Here is a 24455-nt window from a genome sequence, read left to right on the forward strand (position 1 = left end):
ACACAGACCCATCCGCAGGGACAGACGCTGCTCGAGGCAGAGGTTCACGTGCTCGTGTAAAGTAACTGCAGTTTATTCATTAGCTCAGCTTCTTGCAGGCCCACGTGGTCGAAGGTAAACCATCTCCTTAAAAAGCCTTTTAGGCCTAGGACTCAGACTCACCCAGGCCTCGGACGGGGATTGCAAACAATCCACAAACGAGAGGATGGCGGTAGGCGAGCTCAGTGAGGAGGCGTGGCAGGCTGGCCGGCGTCCCCACGGAGGCAGCGAGGGCTGGCACCTGTGCCCGCTGATGAACGACTGCGACTTCTGAGGGAGACAGTAGGATGAGGGGACGAGGTGTTCGGAGGTACTGAGGCAGGAGTGGAATAGGCCAGGGGTCCTGGGTACTGTTCTGGGAAGGTGGGCCCGAGCGAAGACGAACGCAGAGACAGTGTAGAGATGGACAGGGTCACGCCGAGCAGGTCATCACTAGACTGACCTTCCACAGCGTCCTCTCTGCTCCCGTCTCTCTAGTTCTTGGCTTGCTCTGTCTCTCGGGTCTGAGTGGATAATGCGTGGCCGCCGCCCCGGCTCTGCAATTAGGCCACAGAGGAGGTCTCGTGAGTGTGGCCCCCCAGGGGTTCAGAATGGACATACGTGGCTCCAAGGCAGGAGGAGAGAGTAAACGAAACACAAAGATGGCCGCCACGTGCCGGTCACGCAGACTCACCCGTGTTGACCTGGAAGAGCCGTTCAGCACCTCCCTCTGGCCCGCTTCTCACTGGAGCCGGAGCCCACGATCGGAACGGCGCCCGAGTCCCGCCTCCTGTCGCAGTCACGCTTCAGCGCGTGCTCCTGTGGGTCAGCCTGCACGGCGCCCGGAGCCCAGCAGCTCCTCTGTCCCCAGGGCGAGAGCCGGTCCTTCATCCTTCATCGTGACAGGCGGCTCCGGAAGTCCAGCCTCGTTTCGGGAAAGCGCTGACCGCTCACGCGGTGACAGCTGGGCCGTGAGGTCTCGCTGCCCAACTGGGGCTGACACACTGGCACCTGCTCTGAGCGGCCCAAGACCAACTCCACAGCCAAACTGGAGTCTTTCCTGCCGCCGGTCTGACCGGTGCTGGGCCCCCAACCGCCCGGGGGCCTGTCTCGGGACAGGCGAGGTCTGCCCACGAGCACCCCAACCAGGAGCCTCCTGTGGGCTCCACGCGTTTACCCCGAGGTGGCATCTTCAGTTTATTCAGCGCCCAGTGAGGTCATGTGTTAGGCCACGTGGCGGCACCGGCTTCCTAGGGAGCTGGACATCTGTCTGCTTTTGTAGGAAGGGCTCCTGGCCAGCGTCAGTTCCAGCTCAGGAGGGATTGGGGAGCTGGGGGGCCGGGGAAGGAGGAACGTGGGGACCGGGTTCTGCGCTCCTTCCGCGAGGGGGTGGGCTCGCCCGCGCACGGGGGCGGTGAGCACTGTGAACTGTGCGTGCAGTGAGCCAGCAGGGCTGAGGGAAGCTGTGACTCAGCCGCTCCGGCCTCTACTTTGGGCTCAAGCAGCTAGTGTGGCTTGTTTTATTAGCAAATGTAATTTTTATAATGTTGCCATTTGGTGTGTGTGTTTTTTTTTAATTTCTCAGGGTATTAGTCTGTGAACTTGTCAAGTATTTGTAGACCTTTTTGTGCCTCTGACCTCATTCCATGGCTGCTAGTTGGTCCACGGGGCCCGGGAGGCGTGGCCTGCAGCTCTGCAGGCGGCGGTGGGAGGCGGCCCTGGGCGGTTTTCCTGGAGAAGGGGCGTCAGGGCGCCAGGCCTCCTGCTCCCTCCTGCTCCCTCGGCCTCCTCTGCCCTCAGGGTTAGGTCCCTGCTTGTATTTTCAATGTTTTACTCCTTAAAATTCTCATCCACCTTTTTTCCTCCCCCTTTTAACGCGATGGCTGTGTTGATGTGCGGAGCTGGGAAGAACGAAGAGGTGGCCTTCCGTCAGGGACGCTCCAATGGGGGTCGTGTTCTGTGATCGGACTGCTTTTGCCCACATCACTGTCTGCTTACTCAGACTGTTCTTTCCGCACAAGACAAGCAGCAAGGCTGCAGGGGACGGACATGCCTCTGGCTGGCCACTGACCCCACCCCTTTTTGTGCTAGCTATCCTAAGTGGACTCCGCATGCGTAAAGAAAGGAGCGTTGTTTTTAAAATAATTTTATTGTGATTTACCACTTTCTATTTTTAATTTTGTTTAAAGTGCCCGTTTGCTGCTCTCACAGGTTCTTCTGTTTCTTTTTCAGATGGTTCTCGGAGAAGCCCTGTGTGTTTACTGTAACCTCTTGCACTCGAATTCCTTCGTTAGGAATAACTATGTGGCCGCCATTTACAAGGCCGTGGGCACGTTCCTGTTCGGCGCGGCTGCCAGCCAGTCCCTGACCGACATCGCCAAGTACTCCATCGGCAGGCTGCGGCCGCACTTCCTGGACGTCTGCGACCCAGATTGGTCAAAGATCAACTGCAGCAGCGAAGGTTACATTGAAAACTATGTCTGCCGGGGGAACGCGCAGAAAGTGAAGGAGGGCAGGTGCGTGTCCGTGCGGGGCCTGCGTGGCGGCGCGGCGCGGCTTGGAGTGGGTGCCAGCGGCCCCGAGTGGAGGGCCGGCTCTGTTCTCCTCACTGCGCCCGTCCCCCCCATTTCCCGTCCTCGTCCTCGATTTAAAGCACTTAGTGCAGCTCTCATCTCCAACGCGTCATGGTGTGCGCAGACCTTGTAGGTCCCTGGTAGTCCAGGAAGAGCAGCTGTCTCCCGCCCAGGGAGTAAATGCTTTAGGCTCTGCGGGCCACAGGGTGCGTGACACGTCCAACTCCAGGGCTGTCGCAGGGGAAGCAGCCCTACAGCCTGGGGAGCCCACGGCTGGACGTGTGCCCACTAAGAACACTAACCTGTCGCTGTCTTCAACTTCAGAGCTTGTCTTACAGAAAGTCACTTCTGGACGTTCCAGAGGCGTGTGCCTCGGGGCGACTGCAGGTGGAGAATAGCCCGCAGGCCCTGGGCCGGTTCTGGCGTCAGAGCTGCTGTGGCGAGCCTGGCGGGCTGGCTCCAGGGCTCGGCCATCCTGAGTGTCACAGCCGCCCCGCACTGCCCTGCCCTGTCCTGCCTCCCCCTCCTGGTTCTAAAGGGGAAGGGGGCGCCATGGGAGGGGAGGACGCCTGGGCCTCCAGGAGAGAATGAGCCCTCTCCTCTCTTCCAGGCTGTCCTTCTACTCGGGCCACTCCTCCTTCTCCATGTACTGCATGCTGTTCCTGGCGGTGAGTACGTGCCTGCGTGACGCAGGTCAGGGCTCTCCCTGCAGCCCCCGCCCTCACCTGGTGCGCGGTGTGAGTGCATGTGGCCTCTCCCATGGGCCACCTCAAGCACTCTTGTCAGCTGACGCCTGTCACCTGCCCCCTGCTGTGCCGTGAGCTCCTTAGAGTGGGTGCCCGTCTGCCACGGCCGTGACGGCTGCTGCCCAGACTGTCCCTCATGCCCAGGTGGACCCTGAGGCTGGCTCTTCTCCACTAGTTCCTGCTTCCTGACATGGCTGTGCGCCCTCTGGGGTGGTTTGATTTGCTTGGACACCGACTGGTCGGTTTCTCCTACCAGAGACGGGGAATGGACAGGCTTTGCAGCTGTCCCCCCTCCCCTCTCGCTCCTGTGGCCTTGGTCTGGCTGCCCCTTTTGCAGAGGAGACTGGGGAGGGGCGGGGTAAAGGCTAGTGGAGGACGTGAGGCGTCCCTTCCTGTTGGAGGGAGCAGCTCTAGTGGGAGGCTCAGGTGTCCTTACCTCACGCCTCCTCTCAGGACAGGTGGGCACAGCTGGCCAGCAGGTCTCAGCTAGCGCAGCCCTTCGGGTCTGGCAGGGAGTGGGGACCGCATCCATTCTCAGCTTGTGGTGATCCCTCCGCTTCCCTCTTAAACCCTCACTGCAAACCCCCTGGGCCTGCGCTGCCCAGGCCCCGAGGAGTCGTGGCGACTGTCCTGGTCAAACCCTGCCCGCCCGCCCTGAGGGGTCACTGCCCTCTCCCTTCCGTGGGGGGGAGGGGACTGTGGAAAGCCAGCAGCACCTAAGCCCACAGCTGAGAGCCCCCGCCGGGCGTGCATCTGCAGAACCAGGTGCTCCCAGCTGCTGAGAATGGAGCCACAGTGTGCCCAGCAGCTGGGTGCGGGCCTGTCCTGAATAAGCACAGCCACACAGTTTTCTGTTGAGTTTTTATGTCCTCACTGGATAGAAATTAGACCAAAAACGTGCTTTTAATGAGCCCAGATTTGCCAAGAGGCGCTCATAGGAAACCCAGATTTCTCCCTCGTCAGGGTCCTGAGGCTGCGCTGTCAGGCAGGCGGCCGGGAGGAGCGCTCAGGGCTCGGTGGGAAAGGGGGTGCAGCGAACCCACTGGGGGGCGAGGGCTGGACTACAGCGGCGCTGGCTTAGGCAGTGACTACACTTACCTGTGAGTGAGCCAAGGCAGTGGAGCCCCTGGGTGTCAGTTGCTGAGCATTAAGCCGACTTGCTCTAGACAGGCTGGCGGGGGGAGGCTCAGCCCAAGACGCACTGTCAGCAGCGCTGGCCTCCCTCCGCGCCTTCGTGTGAGCCCCGGACAGACTGCGGGGCTGAAACCCTAGTCCAAAGGCGCCCTCTGCCCTGGGACACGGGCGAGGCGGCGGCCTGCGGAGGCAGTAAATCCTGAGAAGTTCCTGGGTAGTAGTTTGTTTTGTTCTGTTTAAAGGGTGAACTTTTAGGACACTTGCCTTATTCCATATGTGATAAAAATATCGGCTATTTAATGACTGATATTTAATGTCTGCGGGTCATTTGAGACACACCAGCCCTGTAGAGGCCAGGGGACACCTGACGTGAAGTCATTTCAGCTGCACATTGACACGATCTCTCTGTTAGCTCTACCTTCAGGCCAGGATGCGGGCGGACTGGGCAAGGCTCCTGCGGCCCACACTGCAGTTCGGTCTCGTGGCCACGTCCATCTATGTGGGCCTTTCTCGCGTGTCCGACTACAAGCACCACTGGAGCGACGTGCTGACGGGGCTCATCCAGGGGGCGCTGGTGGCCGTGCTGGTGGTGAGTACCAGGCGGCAGGCGCGCCCGCGTGGCGATGGCACATGGTCATTGAGTGGAGAGACGTCCTGTGAGACCGTGGTGGCAGGGCGCATGCCCGCGGGGTCCAGGCCAGAGTGCAGGGCTGCCCAGTCACGTCAGGGTGGCCACGGATGGACACCAGAGTCCCCGTGTGCTCCTTGGGAAAGGCTCCGACTACAGCCGTCTTCTTGTTGGTAATGAATTGGAAAAAAGCAAATTTACATGAAGAATAACAGTTGCCAGCAGAGTGAGGCTCTTTGCCCCCAACATAAAACTCAGCTCCACGGGATGAATCCCGTGGACAGACATGCCTGGTAGCATGATGGCTGTGCCCTTAGTCCTACCCACAATGCGTGTCCTGCTCTTGAGTCAGTTCTGCACACTGCTTGCTGAAACTTTGCCTATGGCTTCTAACCTTATTCTGAGTATAATCTGCTCCCTGTAGGTGGTGTATGTATCAGATTTCTTCAAGGAGAGAAATTCCTTTAAGGAAAGAAAGGAGGAGGCTCCTCACACAAACCTGCATGAAACGGCCTCGGGGGAGAATCACTTCCGGAACAATCAGCCCTGAAGGCGCGAGGCCCGAGGAGAAGGGTGCTGCCCAGAGACGAGGGCGCGTCCGGTGTGCACAGCCCGGGAGGGACTCTGCTGCTATCCCCACGCTCACTTCCCTGTGTGTACATAGTTCCCCAACACGGCGGCTGTCCAAGCTCCAAGTCCACGAAGAAATGTCAGCCTTTCAACATGCCTCACCTGTACATTTTTATTAAAAACGCAACGCTATGTACAAATGTCTGCCATGGTGCTTGATTCAAATGGCGTGTGTTCATGTCTGAGGACAACTGTGGTGGGAGGGCGAGCCGAGCGCAGCTCGTGCATGTGGTCATCTGCCACCCGACGGGAGGCCGACGGGCCACCCCACGTCCCGTGGCTCCTACAGGTAGAGGCTGGCGGCAAACACAATGTCTCTCTTGATTTTGGTGATGCCTGAGGAGAGAACACGGCTCAGTTTAGCCTTTGAGGCCACGAAGAATGTCATTCCCCCGTTGTAGAGACAGCACACGACCCTGCTGGTCTGAATGAGACCTGGCGAGTTCACAGCCAGCTGAGAGGGGCCACCTGGAAACCACACCCTGGTCTGATGCCGCGACTTTCCCTGTGCCCCAGTGTGTGTGTGTGTGTGTGTGTGTGTGTGTGTGTGTGTGTGACTCTCCTGTACCCCAGTGTGCTTGTGTGTGCGCGCACGCATGTGGGAGTGGGGTGGGGGGTGTCTAAAAATATCCCAAAAACCTTATTTGGGGAAGGACTAAACTGTCAAAAGAAGTTAGATGACCCAAAAGCATGAATTTTCAACCTGAAGACACTACATTTTCAATAACCATGTGAAACTCTTTCTGAGGCAGGACCAAGATAAAGTCTACTTTTACCCAGTTCCCACGATTAGACCTAAACCAGAGTCACTAGGTCTCCCCTCGGGCACACGGCGTCAGGCCGTGTCTGCAGGTGTCATGGACACAGTGGCAGCAGAGGTTGTGGGGTTCTTTGCTCAGCCCCACGTGGGCCAGTGCTCGGACCCTGTGAGCCCACTGACAAGCCTGGCCCCCGCCACGCTCTGGCTCTAGCCGTCCTGTCTGGAGCTGGACTCCCCGCTTCCTTCCACCGTCTACTCTACAGACGGGCCTGCAAAGCAACAGCCAACGGCCTGGGAGAACCCCCGTCTGCCCAGCACTCGTGACGGCAAAGCTTGCGGGTCATCCTGAAGGAGGCGAGGGCGGGCCACACACTCATCTCTCCCGCCCCCGCACCCCGCGCCCTCTCGCTCCAGCACAGGGGCCTCTTGCCGGCACTCACGCGCACCAAGCCTGGGTGAAGGGCCGCGTCGTCCAGCGTCCCCGCCCCCTGGCCCCGCCCCCCGGCCATCCTCTGTGGAGGGCTGGCTTGTTATCTGTCTCCCGCGCTGGGACAGGAGCTCCAGGCAGGCCGGGCCACCCCTGCCGTGTCCCTAGTGCGGGCACCAGAGGGGCACATAAACATACATCATCTTAAAAACTTGACCCGGACACTAAAGCTTTACTTAACCGCCACTAGAGGGCGCTCGTGGCCACCCAGGGAGACGGGATGGACACGTGCTGTGGGACAGCAGGCACCCAGGGACACTGACCTTCCGCGAACTTGTTCTCCAGCTCCGTGTTCCCGATGGCTTTCGCCGCCTGACACATCTGCCTCAGCAGCTCTTCCAGGCGCCGCATGCAGCGGATGATGCTGCCTGCACAGAAAGGGGACACACTTGTTGGGGGAGGCAGCCACGGCTGGCCTGGGAGGAGGCCACGCGGAGGGCATGGGACGCAGGCCCAGGGCGAGAAGGTGCAGAGAAGGGCCCTCCCATCCTTGCTAAGGGCCAGAGTCCTGGGCCTCCATCAAGTGTGGACACCTGCTCCTGCACAGGCACCTGAACCACAGCACAGGCCCGGGGCAGGCGAGAGAAGCTCTGGGCAGAGGCCAGCAAAGGACAGGGCTGTGGGCAGCGGCCGAGCCCAAGGAGGGCGGCCTCCCGAGCACCTGGGCACCATCCCGTCAGGGAGGCACGGATTCTAAGCAGGGGTCCAGTCTGCCATCTGAAAGGCACAGTTATTCCTCTGGCGTCTTCCCTTGGGCTCTCCTCACCCAGAGGACCAGCCGCTCCCACGGGACTCGACCTGAGACAAGTGCTTGCGTCAAAGCTGCGCTGTGCAGGCTCCCTGGGCAGCCGTCAGCAGGGCGGCCTGGGTGCGCGCTGAGAGCCATGGCCAGGATCCAGCCTCAGCTCTGAGGAGGCCGCTGTGACTCACGCCTGAACTGGGGCCCATGAGCGTCTATCGAGTTTGTGCACGGTGCAGAGGGCTTTCCCTTCCAGCGCCCACACGTGGCCGCAGCACAAAGATGACTCACCCAGAACGGCCTCTGAGCCGAGACCCAGGCAAACACAGAGCCACCTCCCTCACGGCAGCGCAAAGCAGCCCAGTGCCAGCACAGGCAGAGTCCTCCCTGCAGGACACCCAGGGCCAGAGCAATGAGACGAGGATGCAGTTCAGGAGACTGGTCACAAGACGACGACAGCACAAGGTCACCTGACAGACAATGGGCAGCACCACCCCTCAAACAGGAGGGTCACCTGCTTAGGCCTGGTTTGGAGGAGTGAGCGGAGGCGCCAGGACCAAGAGGAAAAGGACAAGGCAGTGGTTTTGGGGGACGCGGGTTGTGACACGGTCACTGTGCCGTGGCTGCCTGTGTCACCACTTACACCCTCAATGTGACCCCAAGTTCATCCCATTGCATTCCAGTCGCACATCCTCTTTCCAGCCAACACCGTCCTGGTGGACGAGGCACCACAATCTACGTTTTCACCCCACGGACATGTGAGCGACATGCTTGAAGGCAGCTGTTCTGGAACAAACCACCCTTCTCACCGAGGACAGAAAGGCACACGCCTCCCCAGCAGCATCTCGCCTCCAGCTTTTCCGCATCCCGAGTGCCGCGCAGGGCCCGCCCTGCCTCCTACCCACCGGGTTCTAACGGGCTGCCCTGAGGTCAGCATCACGAATGTGTGTTCCTGCAGCGGCCGCAGGCGCGGGCGGGGGCCGACCCTTTCTGCAGGAGGCTCTGCTGTTCACACTGGGGCTCAGTAACTCATCAAATGAGTGCGTGCCAGGTCTCATTCCTAAGTCATTTAGTACCAACTGTGCCCAATTTAAACACAGAGATGATACATATTAATAAAAGTCACTGTTATTTTTAGCAAAGTATTTCTAAAAACAAGTCCAGTGGAAAGTCCCTCATGACTCAGGGGCACCCGGCCTCAGGGACACCACGCCAGATGAAAGGCATCTGAGAAGAGTGTGGTGGGCGGGTGTGGAGCACATGGGGCCGGAGGGCAGCAGTTTCAGTAATGGTCCCGATGGCATTGCAGTGCAGAGCGAGTCCTTCATGTTTGGTGGGTGCAACCGTGGCTTTTACAGACAGAAATGGACAGTGACAGGCACTGCCTCAGCTGAAATGGAGCCACTCCATGGGTCAGCCAGCAAACCACAGGCTTTAGCCTCTACACTTTCTGAAGTGCTGTTCACATCGAGTTCGACGGAAGAAACAACTACAGCCTATCAATTGTTTCAGGATGATAAGAAGAAACCATCATTTATATGAAGTCTTCAAAATTCCTCAAATGAACCCCAGTACACAGACATCCCTCAAACACATGGTTAATCATTACGATTTAACCCAGCTAATGCCTAAAAAATACTTCTTGAAATGATCAAAACCTTTTCCTTTCACATAAAAAGAAAATTAAGAATCTAATTAGAAACAAATAAATATGGTTTGAGCGCAGCACATTAAAAAGTTCCAAGGCGCGCTGTGCTATGGCGAGTGCTCAGATTACTGTGTTTTCCAACTATATAAAGATGGGCGATGACAAGACGAGGAGCGACGGGCTGTTCTGCAACAGGAGAACGAATAACAACCTGTAAACGGGGGGGGGGGGTCGTCACTGTGTTCAAAAAAGGAAATACTATCCTAACTAAATCAAGGTCTTCAGCTTTTTGTTCCTGTTTAATTAGCCATTTTGTTTTAAGAGTTAATATATAGTCTACTCCAATTTTAGAAAAATTTGAGTTGATATAGTGGTGCCCAGACCAGAAAAAGAAAACTGTACTGACATTAGACCAAACTTCAAACTGAGATCCTCAAGCAAACGGTGACGGGGACCGGCTCCAGGAAAGGCAAGGGCGGGAGGCGGCGGGAGGCTGCGTGCTGTGGAAAGGCCGACTCACAGGGCTACTCTGGCCTCAGCCTCAGCAGGTCCAGGCGTGTCTTCCCGACTGTGAGAACTTTTCCATCACATACAAGAACAGACACATTTTACAGCCCTGTGAACCCAGAATTTTTCTTAAAACAAACAAAGCCTCCTCTCCTTTATGAGCCACGATTGTTAAGTCACCGTGTCTGACTTCTTGGAGGAGCACATCCCATATAATAAAAGGCTAATATGCAAATCGACTGAACGGCAGAAGGACCCGTCACTATGAGGCGCACTGACCATCGGGAGCAGACACACAACGCAGGAGCTGCCCCCTGGTGGTCAGGGCTCGGCCAGAAGCCAGGCTCAAGGAGCAGCAGGCCGAGTGGTTAAGGAGCAGCGTGCAGGCGGGCAGGAAGGAGTGCGAGAGGGCGCAGGCCCGGCTGAGGGGCTGCGTGCAGGAATGTGACTTCCCAGGATCGCCTGTTCATCACAAGCACATGCAGTGACTTAGGCAGAGACGACACATTACAGCAGTTTCCTAAGCACCTAAACGAGCGGACGATGCCTGTTACACAACAGGGTGTGTGGAGAGTACTGTCTTCCTGCGTAGGCAGAAGATTCCACTTTATCACCAAAAATTAATGTTTCATTAAGACAATGTCACCCGGCAGGTTGCTAGTCACACAGGTTAGACGACCTCAGAGGGGGAATGAACGGGGCCGGAGAGGAGCCCAGAAGCAGTAAGCTCCCAGGACAAGGAGGTTCTGACCGGCATCAGATACATCTAGGTCTGTTGTCTCTCAGCTCCAGGCACAGAAAAAGCAGCCAAACCAGACAAGTGCCGCCCCAGCTGACCTCAGGACCAGCTGCACTGACTGATGAGCCCCTGGCACCGACCAATCAGCAGAGCCCTGCATCCTGAGAGGACACACCTGGGAGCTGATGCCGCGTCTATGGAGGTCCTGCCCTGGGACCGCCCTTAAGAGCCCGTCCTCACAGGCCCTGAGGACAGAGGCCCCAGACACTCTGGGGCCCCTCCCCCCCACTCTGCTTCCCCCAGGGCGTTGCCTTTACCCTTCTCTCTCCTAAGATCCAAGGCCCCTTCTGTTGCCTTTGTCACCTGTTTCCTGAGCCCATTCCTTCTCCCGTTCACTTCTACTTCGGGCTTTCTAAATAAACTTTCTCTTATTAAAAACAAACAATGCCACCCTGAGTCCGAACGCACCCTCCATCAGAAAGCAGTGTCTGCATAAACACTGACCCATACCTTCAAAGACATCTGTCATTTTGCAGATGTGGGCAAATGTCGCCCCCGTGGCCCAGGTGTGCACGACATCCATTAAGTGAGGTTTGAATGAGCTCAGGTACGTTTCCTCATCAATTTCCAGTTTGGCTTCTGCTGAAACTTTTGCAATTCGTTTAGCACATTCCTTTGAAGATAAAAGATACACTTACAGTTGACTTGTGACCTCCCACCTCACCTCTTCATCTCCAACGCCAGCGTTCCACCAGGTCCCCTCTTCTCACCCAGCACGTGCCTGCACGTTGGATATGCTGCGGCTCAGCAGCCACGGTGCCTTTCCATTGTTAAGTGAACAGACAGCAACGTTTCCCCATTACGTTGAAGTAATATATCAAGATCATGGTTTTCACCAAAAAAAAAAAAAAACCAGCAACTGCTGGAGCATTTGAGATTTTGCTCCCCAATATACCGGCACATCATCAGTTGACTCAAATAAATTCTTATAAAAAATAAAAAACAACCCAGAAACTATTCATGAAAATTATACAAGAGTAGCACTTAACCAATCTCTACTTGTTTCATTAACAAAACAAAAACAGTAATAAAACAGATTTAGAGAAACACATCATATGGCAAAATAATGCTTTTCCCCCCAATAAAGCTTCAAAAATTGTAAATCTGAAGATTTTCCTTGCCATAATGAGAACTTTAGGTTCGCTCTTTTATCCTTGGTAATTAGAAGGTGGAAAGCACCTGCCGCTACAGAAACGCCTGGGCTCTGGCAGGAGCAGGGAGGGCCCTTTTCTCTGCTGCGCTTTTCATTCCCCCCTTCAGCGTCTCACAGTTCCTCCTTCCCTATCTTCTGTAAGACACTGAAAGGTGGGCAAAATCAATTCTTCCCAAGAAAACAGTAACGGACACAAATTCATTGCTCTAAGTTACTGTGACTTTGAGAAGCCAGAGACAAATAATTTCTTAGGATAAAACAGACTTTAAAACTCTGTTGTAAACTAGAATAGAAAAGCAAACTAAAAGATAAAGCTGACCAACCCTAGTCCATAAGGATGGCGTTCTTAGCAGCGAGGAAAACGAGACAGACACGGACCTGCTGCTGTAGCATCTGCAGGGTGACTTAATCTGCACTCACAGCCACCTGTGCAATTTATTAACTTTTGAAAAAGACTGTTTAATTATAAAGTAAAAACCACAAGTGACGTGCTATGCCGTAAGTAGCATTAAGTGATGAGATAACAGCACGTGACAGCTTCACCCCAGAATGACATGCGTCAGAGCAGCTGTTTACAACCTACTACTCGTAAACGGGCGGTTCAGAGTCCTACCTGCATCTGGCGAAGGGGCCCCGCCAACTGCTCGGTGAGCTTGGGCATCTCACTGGACTGGGAAAGAAAAGGAGGGTCAGCTGTGAGAACCTACAGCCACTCAAACAACGCTCTGACGCCGTCACGTCCCTGCGGACCTGTATTTCCTCATCAACTCAGGTTATGAAAGCAAAAATGCCCCCTCACCCTCACCCCCGGAAGGCGCAGAGCGCTAACGAGCCACTCCTGTGCCGGGATGGGGCCGAGGAAGAGCAGACACTGCGAACACACGCAGTTCAGTTACATCCAAGTTAGCTGAGCTGTTTCACTGTAGTTTGATTTTGAAACACACCCTGCACTGCAACCTCCATCTGCTCCGAGAAAACCGACAACGCTCTCCACAACCAGCCGCCTTAGAAACAGTGAGAAAGCTGAGCCCAGGGGCAACAAGACAGTGTTTCCCAGGAAGCGCCTCCTCCTATGACCTCACTTCCAGGTGCCCAGCGAGGGCCGGGAGCAGGACCTGTGCTGTGGGCGCTGCCTCCTCACCCAGTCCCGACTCTGACCGGCCTCCTGAGTGAGGAGCCTCTAGACCATGGCAGACTGAGAAGCAGCGTGTCTGACACCGCCCACCCACAGTGAGGCTGGGTGTGCGGGTGAAGGGCCTCCAAAAGCAGGCAGCAGCATTAAGTTATGCTCAGAAGGCAAGTCTGATTCTGTCCATTTCACCACAACAAAGTTTAAATCTGAAATGTGAAACATGCACGTGACCTTCTTAAATAAAACAGGTCACACTGGTTTCGGGGTGAAGTGCAGGTGGTCCCGTGGACAACTAGGTGCAGACCCAGCGGAGAAGCGTGGGCCAGCCCTGCACCCGGCCCAGGCAACTCCGCCCACAGGAACAGGAGGGGGAGTGGCTTCCCAGCGACCCCCGCACTGGGAGGAGGGACAGTAACCCAAGATGGCCCTTTCATTTTTACTAGTTTTGCCAAATTTTACTTTCACTCATCTTTTTCTTTCTAGGGCTGTCTTCTAGGCCAGACCTTCAACAAGGCGTCAGGTTATGGAACAAATTTAAAACTTGGTATCTGATTAACGATCATCCAAAAATAAAATCCCAGTTCACTCTCCTTTCTGATAACATGCATCTAATTCTTACTACACTTGGGTTAAAGTTGTACTGACTTCTATCTCACATTACCCATAACATGTCAATAGGGAGGAATTCTTTTATAACTGAACTGCCCGTAACAACACTGCAGCCAAGTGACAGGCGGGGATGAGGGGCAGCTGTGCCAGGGGAGGAACTCACGTTCTCTTGGAACACGAAGCAGCTCAGCAGGGCGGTGGCCTGCTCCGCGGACAGGTCGTTGAACAGGCCGTTGAACATCATCTCGGTGAGCAGGAGCTCGTCGGCACTGCGCCCGCGGGAGAGAAAAGCGCCAGCATTAGGACGGGCACACACACACACACACACACACACACACCCTTAAATGGAACCTTTAACAACATGTGCTATTTGACCAAAGGAGTAATCAATGAGGAGTGACCAAGATTTACTTAAGGACCCGGCAGGTCATTATATTACCAATATACAAATAATAGAGTGGGCATTTCAGACAAAGACCCCGTTCTAGCAAATACCAAGCTGTACATATTCCCTGAGTTAAAGAACCGTCCCTTAACTCTCAGTAACCAGGAAGAGGTCATCACCAGCCGATTATTATCTGAGTCCAACCATCTTTTTAATTGTTCCTATCTCTCCTTTCCTCTCTAAAGTCAATAAAATTATATATATATATACATATATATATACCTACACTAAGAAAAGAGAAACATGCAAATTGGTGTCACTCTGCTACACCCACCAGCCCATCAGGATGAGTATGCAAATTAACCCAACAAAGATGGCAATTAATCTGCATATGTAGCAGAGCGAAGACTGAAGACAGCATAGAAGGAAGCCAAGCGCTGCAGAAGGGAGGGGGCAAAGCAGCGGAGGAAGGAGCCGAGGCAGCGGAGAAGGGAGTGAAGCCCTCAGTGGGCTTTGCTCCCTTCTCTGCTTTGCTCCAACTGCAGGAAGCCCTATTCTTGCAGGAATCTTCCTGCAACAGGCCTCTAGTATAATAATAAAAACATAATATGCAAGTCGACCGAACGAAGCCGGGGCTGCATGAATTTCATGCATCGGGCCTCTAGTATATCCTATATATACATGAAGTTAAAAACTAAAATTAGGTTCCTAATGGTAACCTGAGAGATCAAGATTACTTTAATGCAGGAGGAGACAAGAAAGGTAATCACAGGACAGTGACCTAAGAGCTTTACAGGTGATTACATTAAAAACGTTGACATTCTCAGATCAGAGAACTTCAGAGCAAGGTTCAGAAGGCCTTGGGGAAAATACACAGAATTAGCAGGACATGAGGGGGAGCACAAGAAAGGCCATGCTAAGCGACAGACAGATGGAGTGAGAGACGTGGCCACAGGCAGGCTAGAGAGCGAAGGGGAAGAACACACTGAATTAGGGAGTTTATTCTAAAAGCAACAGAGAATCCCCAAGAGACTGTTACCCAGAGAAGAGGGGCACAGAAGGGTGTGCTCCGGAAAGAATACCAGGAGAGGATGAAGGACAGACTGCAGAGGTGTGGGGGGGTACACAGGAGGGCTCATGCAGACCCGACTCCCGCAGGAGGCTGAGGACAGCCTGGGAGGATGTGAGGAGACGGAGGGGGAAGGAGTCGAGGATGCCTCCCAGTTTTTGCTTTTAGTGGCTGGGATTTATTCCACAAAGCAGAGACCAGAGGGAGAAGCGGGAAAGGAAATGACTTTAAACTTTCCATTTTAAAATAAGATCAATGCCATTCTTCCAAGACCAATCCACAGCTGCAGGCGCCGCAGAGATGAATGTCTACAGGATCAAGTCCTATATAACTCGACAAAGAAATGATTTCGGTAAAGTTCATGCTGGCAGGTGAGCTGGTAGCAGTGCCGTGACTAGAGTTACCCTGGGTGAATTATTCACCGATGGTGCCTGGTTTCTTTAACTACCAAGTAGGAAAGCTGAACTGCATCCCAGGTTGAAGGGAAAGTAGGAGCCTGTGGGCAAATGTAATATGAAGAAATGTTTTTATTTGCTCACACGGTGACTAAAACCTGACTGAATCGCTGTGTGAACATTGAAAAGTCAAGGGACTGCACCTCAAATGCTGGAGTGAGAGTCTGACAGGACATTATTCGGGGATGACCCCTGACTGGGTCTGGGCACTCCGGCCCATGGTGGCCGAGGACTGTCCCTCTCCAGCCTCCACCAGCTCCTACAGAATCGGAACCAGACCCACAGAACAGGAGCCGTCCCTACTAGCAATGGCTGACACCACAGCCACGGCCGCAGTCCTCTGGCCTCGTCCCTGAGGCCCCAAGTACAGAGAAAGCTGTTTCAAAGGGTCTTGTGTGGACTCACTAAGACGACGGACAGGGCGTGACTGTGGCCACAGCACCATCTACCTCAGGCTGACAGCACTCGCCTGGGACCAGGAAGCCAGGCTCAGCCGCCAGCAGAGAGGATGACAGGACTCCTGTGGTGTCAAGTCATTTACTTTACAGCCATTTGTTCTTTTATTGTTTTGTTTTGTTGCTTCTGTTTGTTGGCGGTGTTTCTGACGGCCATTTGTAAGCCATGGCCTACGATATTATGCTGCAATACCCTCCTGCAGCCCAAGATTTTAACAAAATCTCCTGTACATATAGAAGAATAACAGTTATTAGACTAAGTTTCAAGGTGGGGAAATGTTCATAATTTTTGGTTTTTTTGTTCATCCTCACCTGAGAATATTTTTTCCACTGATTTTTAGAAAGAGTGGAAGGGAGGGGGAGGAGAGAGAGAAACAGTGATGTGAGAGACACACTGATTGGTTGCCTCCCACATGTGCCCTGACCAGGCGGGGGACCGAGCCTGCAACTGAGGTACGTGTCCTTGACCAGAGTCAAACCCAGGACCCTTGGGTGTGCCGGTCATTGCTCTAACCATTGAGCAACAACCAGCTGGGGCAAAAGATCCATCATTTTAAAAAGGATAGCCTTAGCCAATCGACGTGTTTCTCTCACACTGATGTTTCTCTGTCATTCCCTCTCTTCCACTCTCCCTAAAACGAAATGGAAAAGTATCCTCGAGTGAGGATTAACAAAAAATAAAATATGAAAAATAGGTAAATAAAAAATATAAAGGATACAAAATTGTGCATGAAATAAGATTTAAATTACGTAAAAACCCCACGTGCATTAGAGTAAGTAAAAAGGAAATACTTCAAAATGCCAAACTGTTCACGTCAGTTCACGGAATCCAAGAGACCGAAGTGCTTTCCTCTTCTCAACTCCCAGTGTCACGGTCACTGCACTTCACGGGACGGTGCTGGCAGGCGCCAGCCCTCCGGCAGCTCCTCCCACCAGACGGACAGCCCACCGCGCCGCCTCACCTGCTGATCTCACAGGCCACTCGTCCCTTCATCTCTATGACGTCGGAGGAAGTGGCAAACCCCAGGCGCCGTAGCACGCGTTTGCGACACTTGAGTTCATCCATCTGCAGGACTGTTCTTGCTTTCTTGAGTTCTCGCTTTGCAGATTTAATATCTATTGCGATCTAAGGCATCCAGAAGTATAAAGGAAGCTCAGTAAAGTGGACAAAGTAAAATGGGACTTACTCAGGTCACAAAAACATTCCCCCAGGATGCTCCGCCACACACTTCCCTGTCAGAGCCCTAACAGGAAGAGGGACATAGGAGTTTCTTACGCTGCACTCCTGGACCTTCCACTAGCAGTGGTTCTCAACCTTCCTGAGGCCACAACCCTTTAGTACAGTTCCTCATGTTGTGGTGACCCCCAACCATAAAATTATTTTCGTGGCTACCTCATAACTGTAACTTTGCTACTGTTATGAATCATAATGTAAATATCTGATATGCAGGATGTATTTTCATTGTTACAAATTGAATATAATTAAAGCATAGTGATTAATCACAAAAACAATATGTAATTATATATGTGTTTCCCGATGGTCTTAGGCGACCCCTGTGAAAGGGTTGTTCGACCCCCAAAGGGGTCGCGACCCCCAGGTTGAGAACCGCTGCACTAGAGGAAGACTAGGGAAACTGTGAAATTATGGAAAACACAAACATCCACTGACAGCCGGAGCAGAGCAAGGAGGCGTAGGGTCAACAGCTTCAGGAGGCGGCACGAGAGGGAGGAGCTGCGCAGCCACTGGCTGGGGAGGAAGCTCAGGAGGCAGCCAGGTCTGCATGATCCCAGGGCTCCTTGACACGCTTGCCCCTAAAGCAGCAAGTCCCACAGCTCCAGCCCCTCATCCTCAGGGAAGCAGGGGGAGCGGAGAGAACAGGGACAGGACTCTCATCTCTTGACCACCTCGATTTCCCCCATGATCCTTGGGGTAAAAGTGTCCCTTCGCTCTGTCCTCAAATTACATCACAAACCGGGAAACGGCTTCAGCAAAGAGAACAGGTCTTTATCCTACAGACAGAGACGGAAGCTTCAAAGTACAAGGACTTCGAGGCCGTCCTTGAGAGGGGGCGAGTTTTAAGGTTCAGCTAATCAGTAACTTACAAACGCTTCTGCTGGGACAAGAGTGTGATGGAAACCACAGAATCCTGAAGCAGAGGCTCGGGGCTCAGAAAAACACTGACACGAAGACAGGCTAGGGGCTGGGAAGCTGGATTTTGCAGACTTTATATTAAGCTTCAGTTTAGGAGTAGCTATTCTGAAGGCAATGATGGTGGCCAATTTATTCACAACTAAGGATGTGCCCTATTTACAGTTTGCGTTATTATTCTCATAGAATCATACGTGGCAGTAACTAATATTAAATGTAGACCTTATGAAAACCCGTTACAAACGTTAAGGAGGAAGTGACGTGTATAGGACAAAAGATTCCAGGTGCAGAGAGGTGGACAGTGGAGAGGGATGTGTTCGCTTCCAAAAGCTTTTTCTGAGTTCATTATTCAGAATGGCTCTAAGATCACCTTTTCTGCTTGGAGATTTCCGCTGATGACCATGAAAAGCTGAACTACTAGAGCTTCGTACCACTAGGATGGCTACAATAAACGCAGACAATGACAAGTGCTGGGCAGGATGTGAAGATGGGAATTCTCATAAACTGCTGCTGGGATGCAGTGCAACCACTTTGGAAAAGTTTGGCAGTTTTCTCACAAAGTTCACCCTAGAGTTACTGTATGGCCCAGCAGTTCCGCCCAATGCCACCCAAGAGAGATGAACACACATATCCGCACAAACACTTGGACACGTATGTTCACAGCATTGTTCTTCGTGGTGGCCCAGGTGGAGAAAGCCCCATGCCCATCGCCTGACGACTGGATAGCGCACTGCGGTCCCACAAGCCCTGGAGCCACACCCGAGCCGGGCAGCATACGTGCCCTGCGGTAAAGCACGGATCCACGTGGCCACACGGTGAACCTTGCAGACATGCGCCAAGTGCAAGAAGGCCAACACACAAGGCCACACTCTGTACGCCTTTCCGAGATGAAACCTCCAGTGCGGGCACATGGTAGAGGCAGAGAGCACAAGCGTGGCTGCAGGACTGGGGTGGGGCGGGGGCGGGGGGGGGGGTGACTGATAGTTGGTATGAGGTTTTTTTGGGGGGTGATGAAAATATTCCAAAACTAGACAGTGGTTATGGCTGCAGAGAGCTGTGAATAAATTAAAAAACACTGAATTGTGAGCTTTTTAAAGGTGAATATTGCCCTAGCTGTTTTGGTTCAGTGGATAGAGTGTCAGCCTGCAGGCTGAAGGGTCCCAGGGGGTTCAATTCCAGTCATGGGCACATACCCAGGCTGCGGACTTGATCCCCAGTGTGTGGCATGCAGGAGTCAGCCAATCAATGATTCTCTCTCATCATTGATGTTTCTATCTCTCTCTCTCCTCCCTTCCTCTCTGAAATCAATAAAAACATTTTTTTTAAAAAGGTGAATATTATGCTATGAATTATATCTCATTAAAAATACTGCTGCCCTAGCTGGTTTGGTTCAGTGGGTAGAGGGTTAGTCTGCAAACTGAAGGGTCCCGGGTTCAATTCCGTTCAAGGGCATGTACCTCGGTTGCAGGTTTGATTCCCCAGCCCTGGTCAGGGCTCATGTGGGAGGCAACCAATCGATGTGTCTCTCTCACATCGATGTTTCTCTCCGTCTCTACCTCTCCCTTCCACACTCTCTAAAAATCAATGGAAAAATATCCTCTGGTGAGGATTAAAACAAAAACAAAAACTGCAAAGACCCTCCCCTCCCCCGATCAAATGCCAAACTAAAGTAAGATGATCTTCATCTTGCCTTACTAAGAGTCCATAACTACTTAGAAGAGAGTTTCATTATAGCTGATGAAACCCATAGGAGAAGAAAATGAAGAATGCATCCTCATTGACTTCGTGAAACACACAGAATTCTAGGATACACAGCCGTGTCTGCATACCTGCGCTTTCTTCTCACAGAGCGTGTACACGGTTTCCAGGTTCGGGTCGTTGTGAAGCGGGTGAGAGTACATGCGGTGCTCGAACGCCTCCACTTTCTGGATGACCTTCTTCAGGCCCTGGTCTTGAATGCCCATGTCATCGATAGGGTCCAATAAGGGAACACCATCCGGAAACCGTTTTTGAACTTCCTGAAACAAACATTTAAAATTAATTTTTATTTACAGACAAAATTAGTTAAATCAGTATTTCCTTTTATGCTTTTCTATGTGCAAACATAAGAAGGCTGCTACATATATACAGCTTGCAATTTCCCAAATCACTTACATGTGAGTGCATCTCCCCACTGCCTTTGTTTCTGAAACTCCTTCCGAGTATTTGCTGATGCAGGGGCGCACTGTACTCGACTAGTAGCCTAGCACATAGAGTTCAATGTCTGGATGTGGCACAGCCCAATGGTAAGCCATTCTCTGACATCTGGGTTGTGAAAACATCTTGCCATCATAAACAATCGTGTACTAAACATCTCTTAAGTGTATAAATTGTTTTCAATTTTCTGATTAATTCCTTGGGGTTGATACCTAAGGAGGGCACAACTGAGTCAAAAGATGTAAATTTTAAAAGGTCCAGATCCCTCTTGCTAATTTTTTTTACACGACTGAACTGTGAACATGATGAGCATGTGAGTTCAGAGAAGGGATGGTTGACAGCAGACTAGCGCCCCCTGGGGGACTTCAGGGTCTAAGACAGACTTCAAAGATGAGATAGGATTTGGCCAGGTAGGAATTAAAGTAAATAAACAAACAAACAATAAATAGATCAATACATACATAGATACAGCTTAAAAAGGTCTAGTGAAAGTAGCCTGTTCCTTTATCTTTCTTGTCTCAGATTCTAGTATATAATCTCCCATGAGCAGTAGATGCTAATTTAACCCTTTGCGGTCATATCAAATTTGGACATGGGTGTCGTACTGGTCAGAATTAATTTCCATTGAAAGAGCAGTGATACATAACATGCAAGATTATGAAGGATAAACAAGATTTATTAATTCTTTTTTGGAACTACATCACTACTAGTAGAATCACTACAAACGTTATCACTTTCTACGTCAGAGTCAGTATTCAAGGTGCCAAAATAAAACTCTTCATTACTTTCAGATTCGCAGTACACTTCTTTCGGTAACTTTCTTTTTGCCATTTTGGAGTATTATTTTGAAATATCTTAAGGGAGAATGCCTAATTACAGTTAAACGTAATTTGTAAAGCTTTATTTGAAATTCTGCGAAGTATCTCCGAAGCTTGTCGATTTCTTCACTCTCAAAAGGCGACTGACTCGCCACGGTGTTTCGCATGGCGAGTGTGGAACGACTGCGTTTGTTTATATTGAGTTTCGATAGCTCCGATTTGTCGGGGCAATGTTTTGGTTCGTGACAAGGTCGCTTAGACACTTAAGAGCTTTCAGAGAAATGATGAACTGATACAGGAATGAATAGAGTTAAGATTCGTACGGTTCCTTGCTGTGGTGGCTGAGAGCAGACATACGACTGGAACGGTAAAAAAGCTTTGGTGGCTGAGAGTAGATGAACGACTGCAAAGGGTTAAATGTTTACTGACTAAATAACAAAGTTCCTTTTTTTTTAGTAGAAAATAAAGTTTCCTACAAGTCCTAATTTTTTGTTGAAAATAAAATGATTTCAACCATTTGTTGATCACACTGAACATGGCTACGCCCTGGCCCAGGACTGACACTCGTGCCCTCCAGTGGCTCACGGAGCTGGTGCAGAGAGAGGACAGGGCGCGGCTTGGCGGCCACCACTGTGACAGAACCACCTCTCCTGGGGGTGGTCACAGCTTTTCTGAAAGGAGGCATTTCGGCTGCCTCACTATGGAGCCTCAGTAGATGTGCAGGAAACTTGCATTTAATTTATAAAGTCAATGTGTACCTGTATCGACTTTAGAACACTCTGTCTGTTGTCCAGGGGTCGAAGGTCTTTGGGAATGTAGAGCCTAACACTGCTGATAGCAGACAGGAGATGCACCAAGACTGGAACAACCTACCAACAAAAAAGTTACGAAATGTTGCAATTAAAATCACACATTGTCAGATTCTACCATTTCCTAAATTTAGTTTACATCCCTAAAAGGAAGCTGCATTTACAATATGTGACAGTATAAGTAGGAAATGATCACTGCGGAAGCTCTTATCTTAGCAGAGATTGTATTTTAAAAGTAAAAACTAATTCAAACCTCTAAATAACAGGCCTATAAATGGTACACAAGTGACCACTCAATATATATCCATACGTATCCATCTGTGCGTCCTCACGTCTGGCACTTGGAATCCTCAAGGTACCACACAGAGCACTACAGAGGGAGGAGACTCCTTAGGGTTAAAGGCCGAGGAAGGCCCCGTCAGCGCTGGGTGGGCTGCAGGAAGGAGAGCAGTACTCCAAACAGAGAAAGCACTGTGCTCCACTAGACGTAGCGTCAAGGTCACCTCTCTTTACCTTTCGGCCAGGCTTTCTCCAGGCAAGAACCCTTCGCTCACCATTTGGCTCCCTTTCAGTTGGGAGGCCTCTCTGAACTGAGGTCCAAATTCGTCTGGGTCTCCTATGGTTACCTTCACACAATCAGTGACAAACAACTGTCACTGGCTGCTGGTAATAAATATCTTGTTTTATTGAACAAATGAGAGTGGTTAAGCGTGGGTTTGAGTCCAGAATATCCGGGCTTGAATTCAGTCTGCAGCTAGTTGTGTGACCTTGAGCAAGTCACCTAACCTGAGCTTCAGTTTCCACATTTTAGAAATTATTACTTTGCCCTTTACAATTACTAAGAAATGTGTGGAGAGATTCACTTTGTAAATATCCCATTCCTTGTTAAGCTTTCAACTCCTTAGTTTTAGTATCCGTGTATTATTCTTATCTGAGTCCATTATTATCTGTGGTAGTTGTCTAATGTTGGCTTTTTAACATCATCATCTATTTATCTCACATGAACCTGTAGATTCTTGTTTTATTTTTATTTGATTATAATCTTTATTATCATTTTATTCTCAAACTGTCACATTTTTGAAAGAAGACATTGTGTGGGCTGAATGTGCCTTCCAACCACCAGTGTGTAACCTCGTCAATCCCAGATGAGCTGTCTGGCTGGAGAGAAGACTCAGGACGTGAAAAACAATCACCACAGCACCAGGCAGCCAGCACCAGAGGGAGAGGACAGCTCTTCTGCACTGAGCTCAAGGGGTGCACATGACCCACACAGCAGGAAAACAGCTCCCTCGCTCTACCTGCAGCTGCATTCAGAATGCACACGGACTTGAGAATCTCCTTGAAACAGAATAAAGATTATTCTGTAAAAACAGGAACCAGAAGGAAGAAAGAAGCTGTCCAATTCTAATGCTGCTTGAGAGAGACCCTAAGACTGAAGTTTTGTAAATAAGAAGTTAAATGCTCAAAAACCAACTGAATAGCTCCCACAGTATTATAAATCTCTACACTCGAAGTGATGTAAAACCATATCATAATATGTGCATAGCGCAGTTCATTCAACTTTCTAAACCTAATAACCTTTACAGAGTAACTTAGAATTCAGGTTTATCATGGTGCAGCAGTGATCTATATAAATCCAAACAACCACATAGGCAGTTATTGGAAACTTGTTAGAATACCAATAGTAGAAAGCATTTTTATTCTTAGGCCTTTTTAATCTTTGCAAATTTGCCATTAATCTATTTTAAGATAAGCACATAATAATATCAGAAGTCAGTAAGTTTTAAGTCAATACATTCTAAATGAATTTCAATTCTTCAAATCAAGACTATTAGCTAGAACACAATTTCTAAATTCTTTATTCAAGAAAGATCTTTTTGAACCAACTGAATTTTAATCGAGTCAAAACAAACTTATTTAAACGAACGTAGTTTTCATTAACTTTTGTATTTTAAAACATTGAATTAGTGCCTTGATCTAGTTTTCTCTCCAGAATGTGGAAGGTTAACCAAAGGCTTACAGCAACCCAAGTAGCATGTAGCAAAAACAAATGGCTGGCTTTGGGTCCTAGGGGAGCTTTGTGGTATTTTAATTTACCCCACCTGGTCCCCAGGAGCCTTGGGGACCGACAGCTGCAATACAGTGAAAACCGCTGGCAGGCACAGGAAGGCAGGAGCAGAGCGGGAGTGCTTCCGAGCTCCGCCCCCAGAGGACTGGCACTACCTCACCCATCAGGTGGCTCCAGGAGACTCCACTGACAGGGCTGTCTTATCTGACCTGACTCAGTACCCCCAGAGCCAACAACTTTTTCCCTGAGGCCTTTGTTGAAAATAGTAAGAGTCCACTGTTTAACATCATAGCTTCCCAAGACAATGATTAACAATGAGATCAAGCAATAAGGTAAACAAAAAGCTTAAAATAAAGCTGAGGAGCAAACTGTCCACAGGGGGATCTGAAAGGTTCTGACACATTCCTGGGCACCTAGAAGGCCACATGCACTTGGCCTAGCATTTACCGCTGGCTGACCCTAAGACTGTGGTGTGCACACAGGAAGTA

At 51.2% G+C, this 24455-nt stretch overlaps 2 protein-coding genes across 4 annotated transcripts in view; one reads left to right on the forward strand and one right to left on the reverse strand.

Annotated features, from left to right (window-relative positions):
• PLPP1 (phospholipid phosphatase 1) overlaps window positions 1-5873 on the forward strand; it is a 39776-nt gene extending 33903 nt beyond the window's left edge. For all 3 annotated transcript variants that reach the window (XM_081089698.1, XM_081089699.1, XM_081089697.1), the window contains exons 3-6: window positions 2251-2534; window positions 3202-3259; window positions 4884-5060; window positions 5524-5873. In XM_081089698.1, the coding sequence (XP_080945824.1) occupies window positions 2251-2534; window positions 3202-3259; window positions 4884-5060; window positions 5524-5649 (645 nt within the window). In that variant the 3' untranslated portion in view covers window positions 5650-5873. The remainder of the gene's footprint in view (window positions 1-2250; window positions 2535-3201; window positions 3260-4883; window positions 5061-5523) is intronic.
• MTREX (Mtr4 exosome RNA helicase) overlaps window positions 5821-24455 on the reverse strand; it is a 53423-nt gene continuing 34788 nt past the window's right edge. Inside the window, exons 20-27 of the mRNA XM_081089693.1 lie at window positions 21849-21959; window positions 19906-20094; window positions 16890-17053; window positions 13727-13832; window positions 12436-12492; window positions 11120-11282; window positions 7240-7344; window positions 5821-6065 (exon numbers count right to left, since the gene is read on the reverse strand). Of these exons, the coding sequence (XP_080945819.1) occupies window positions 6013-6065; window positions 7240-7344; window positions 11120-11282; window positions 12436-12492; window positions 13727-13832; window positions 16890-17053; window positions 19906-20094; window positions 21849-21959 (948 nt within the window). The 3' untranslated portion in view covers window positions 5821-6012. The remainder of the gene's footprint in view (window positions 6066-7239; window positions 7345-11119; window positions 11283-12435; window positions 12493-13726; window positions 13833-16889; window positions 17054-19905; window positions 20095-21848; window positions 21960-24455) is intronic.

Source organism: Myotis nattereri (assembly GCF_964212035.1).
Source record: "Myotis nattereri genome assembly, chromosome: 4".
Taxonomy (NCBI): Eukaryota; Metazoa; Chordata; class Mammalia; order Chiroptera; family Vespertilionidae; genus Myotis; species Myotis nattereri.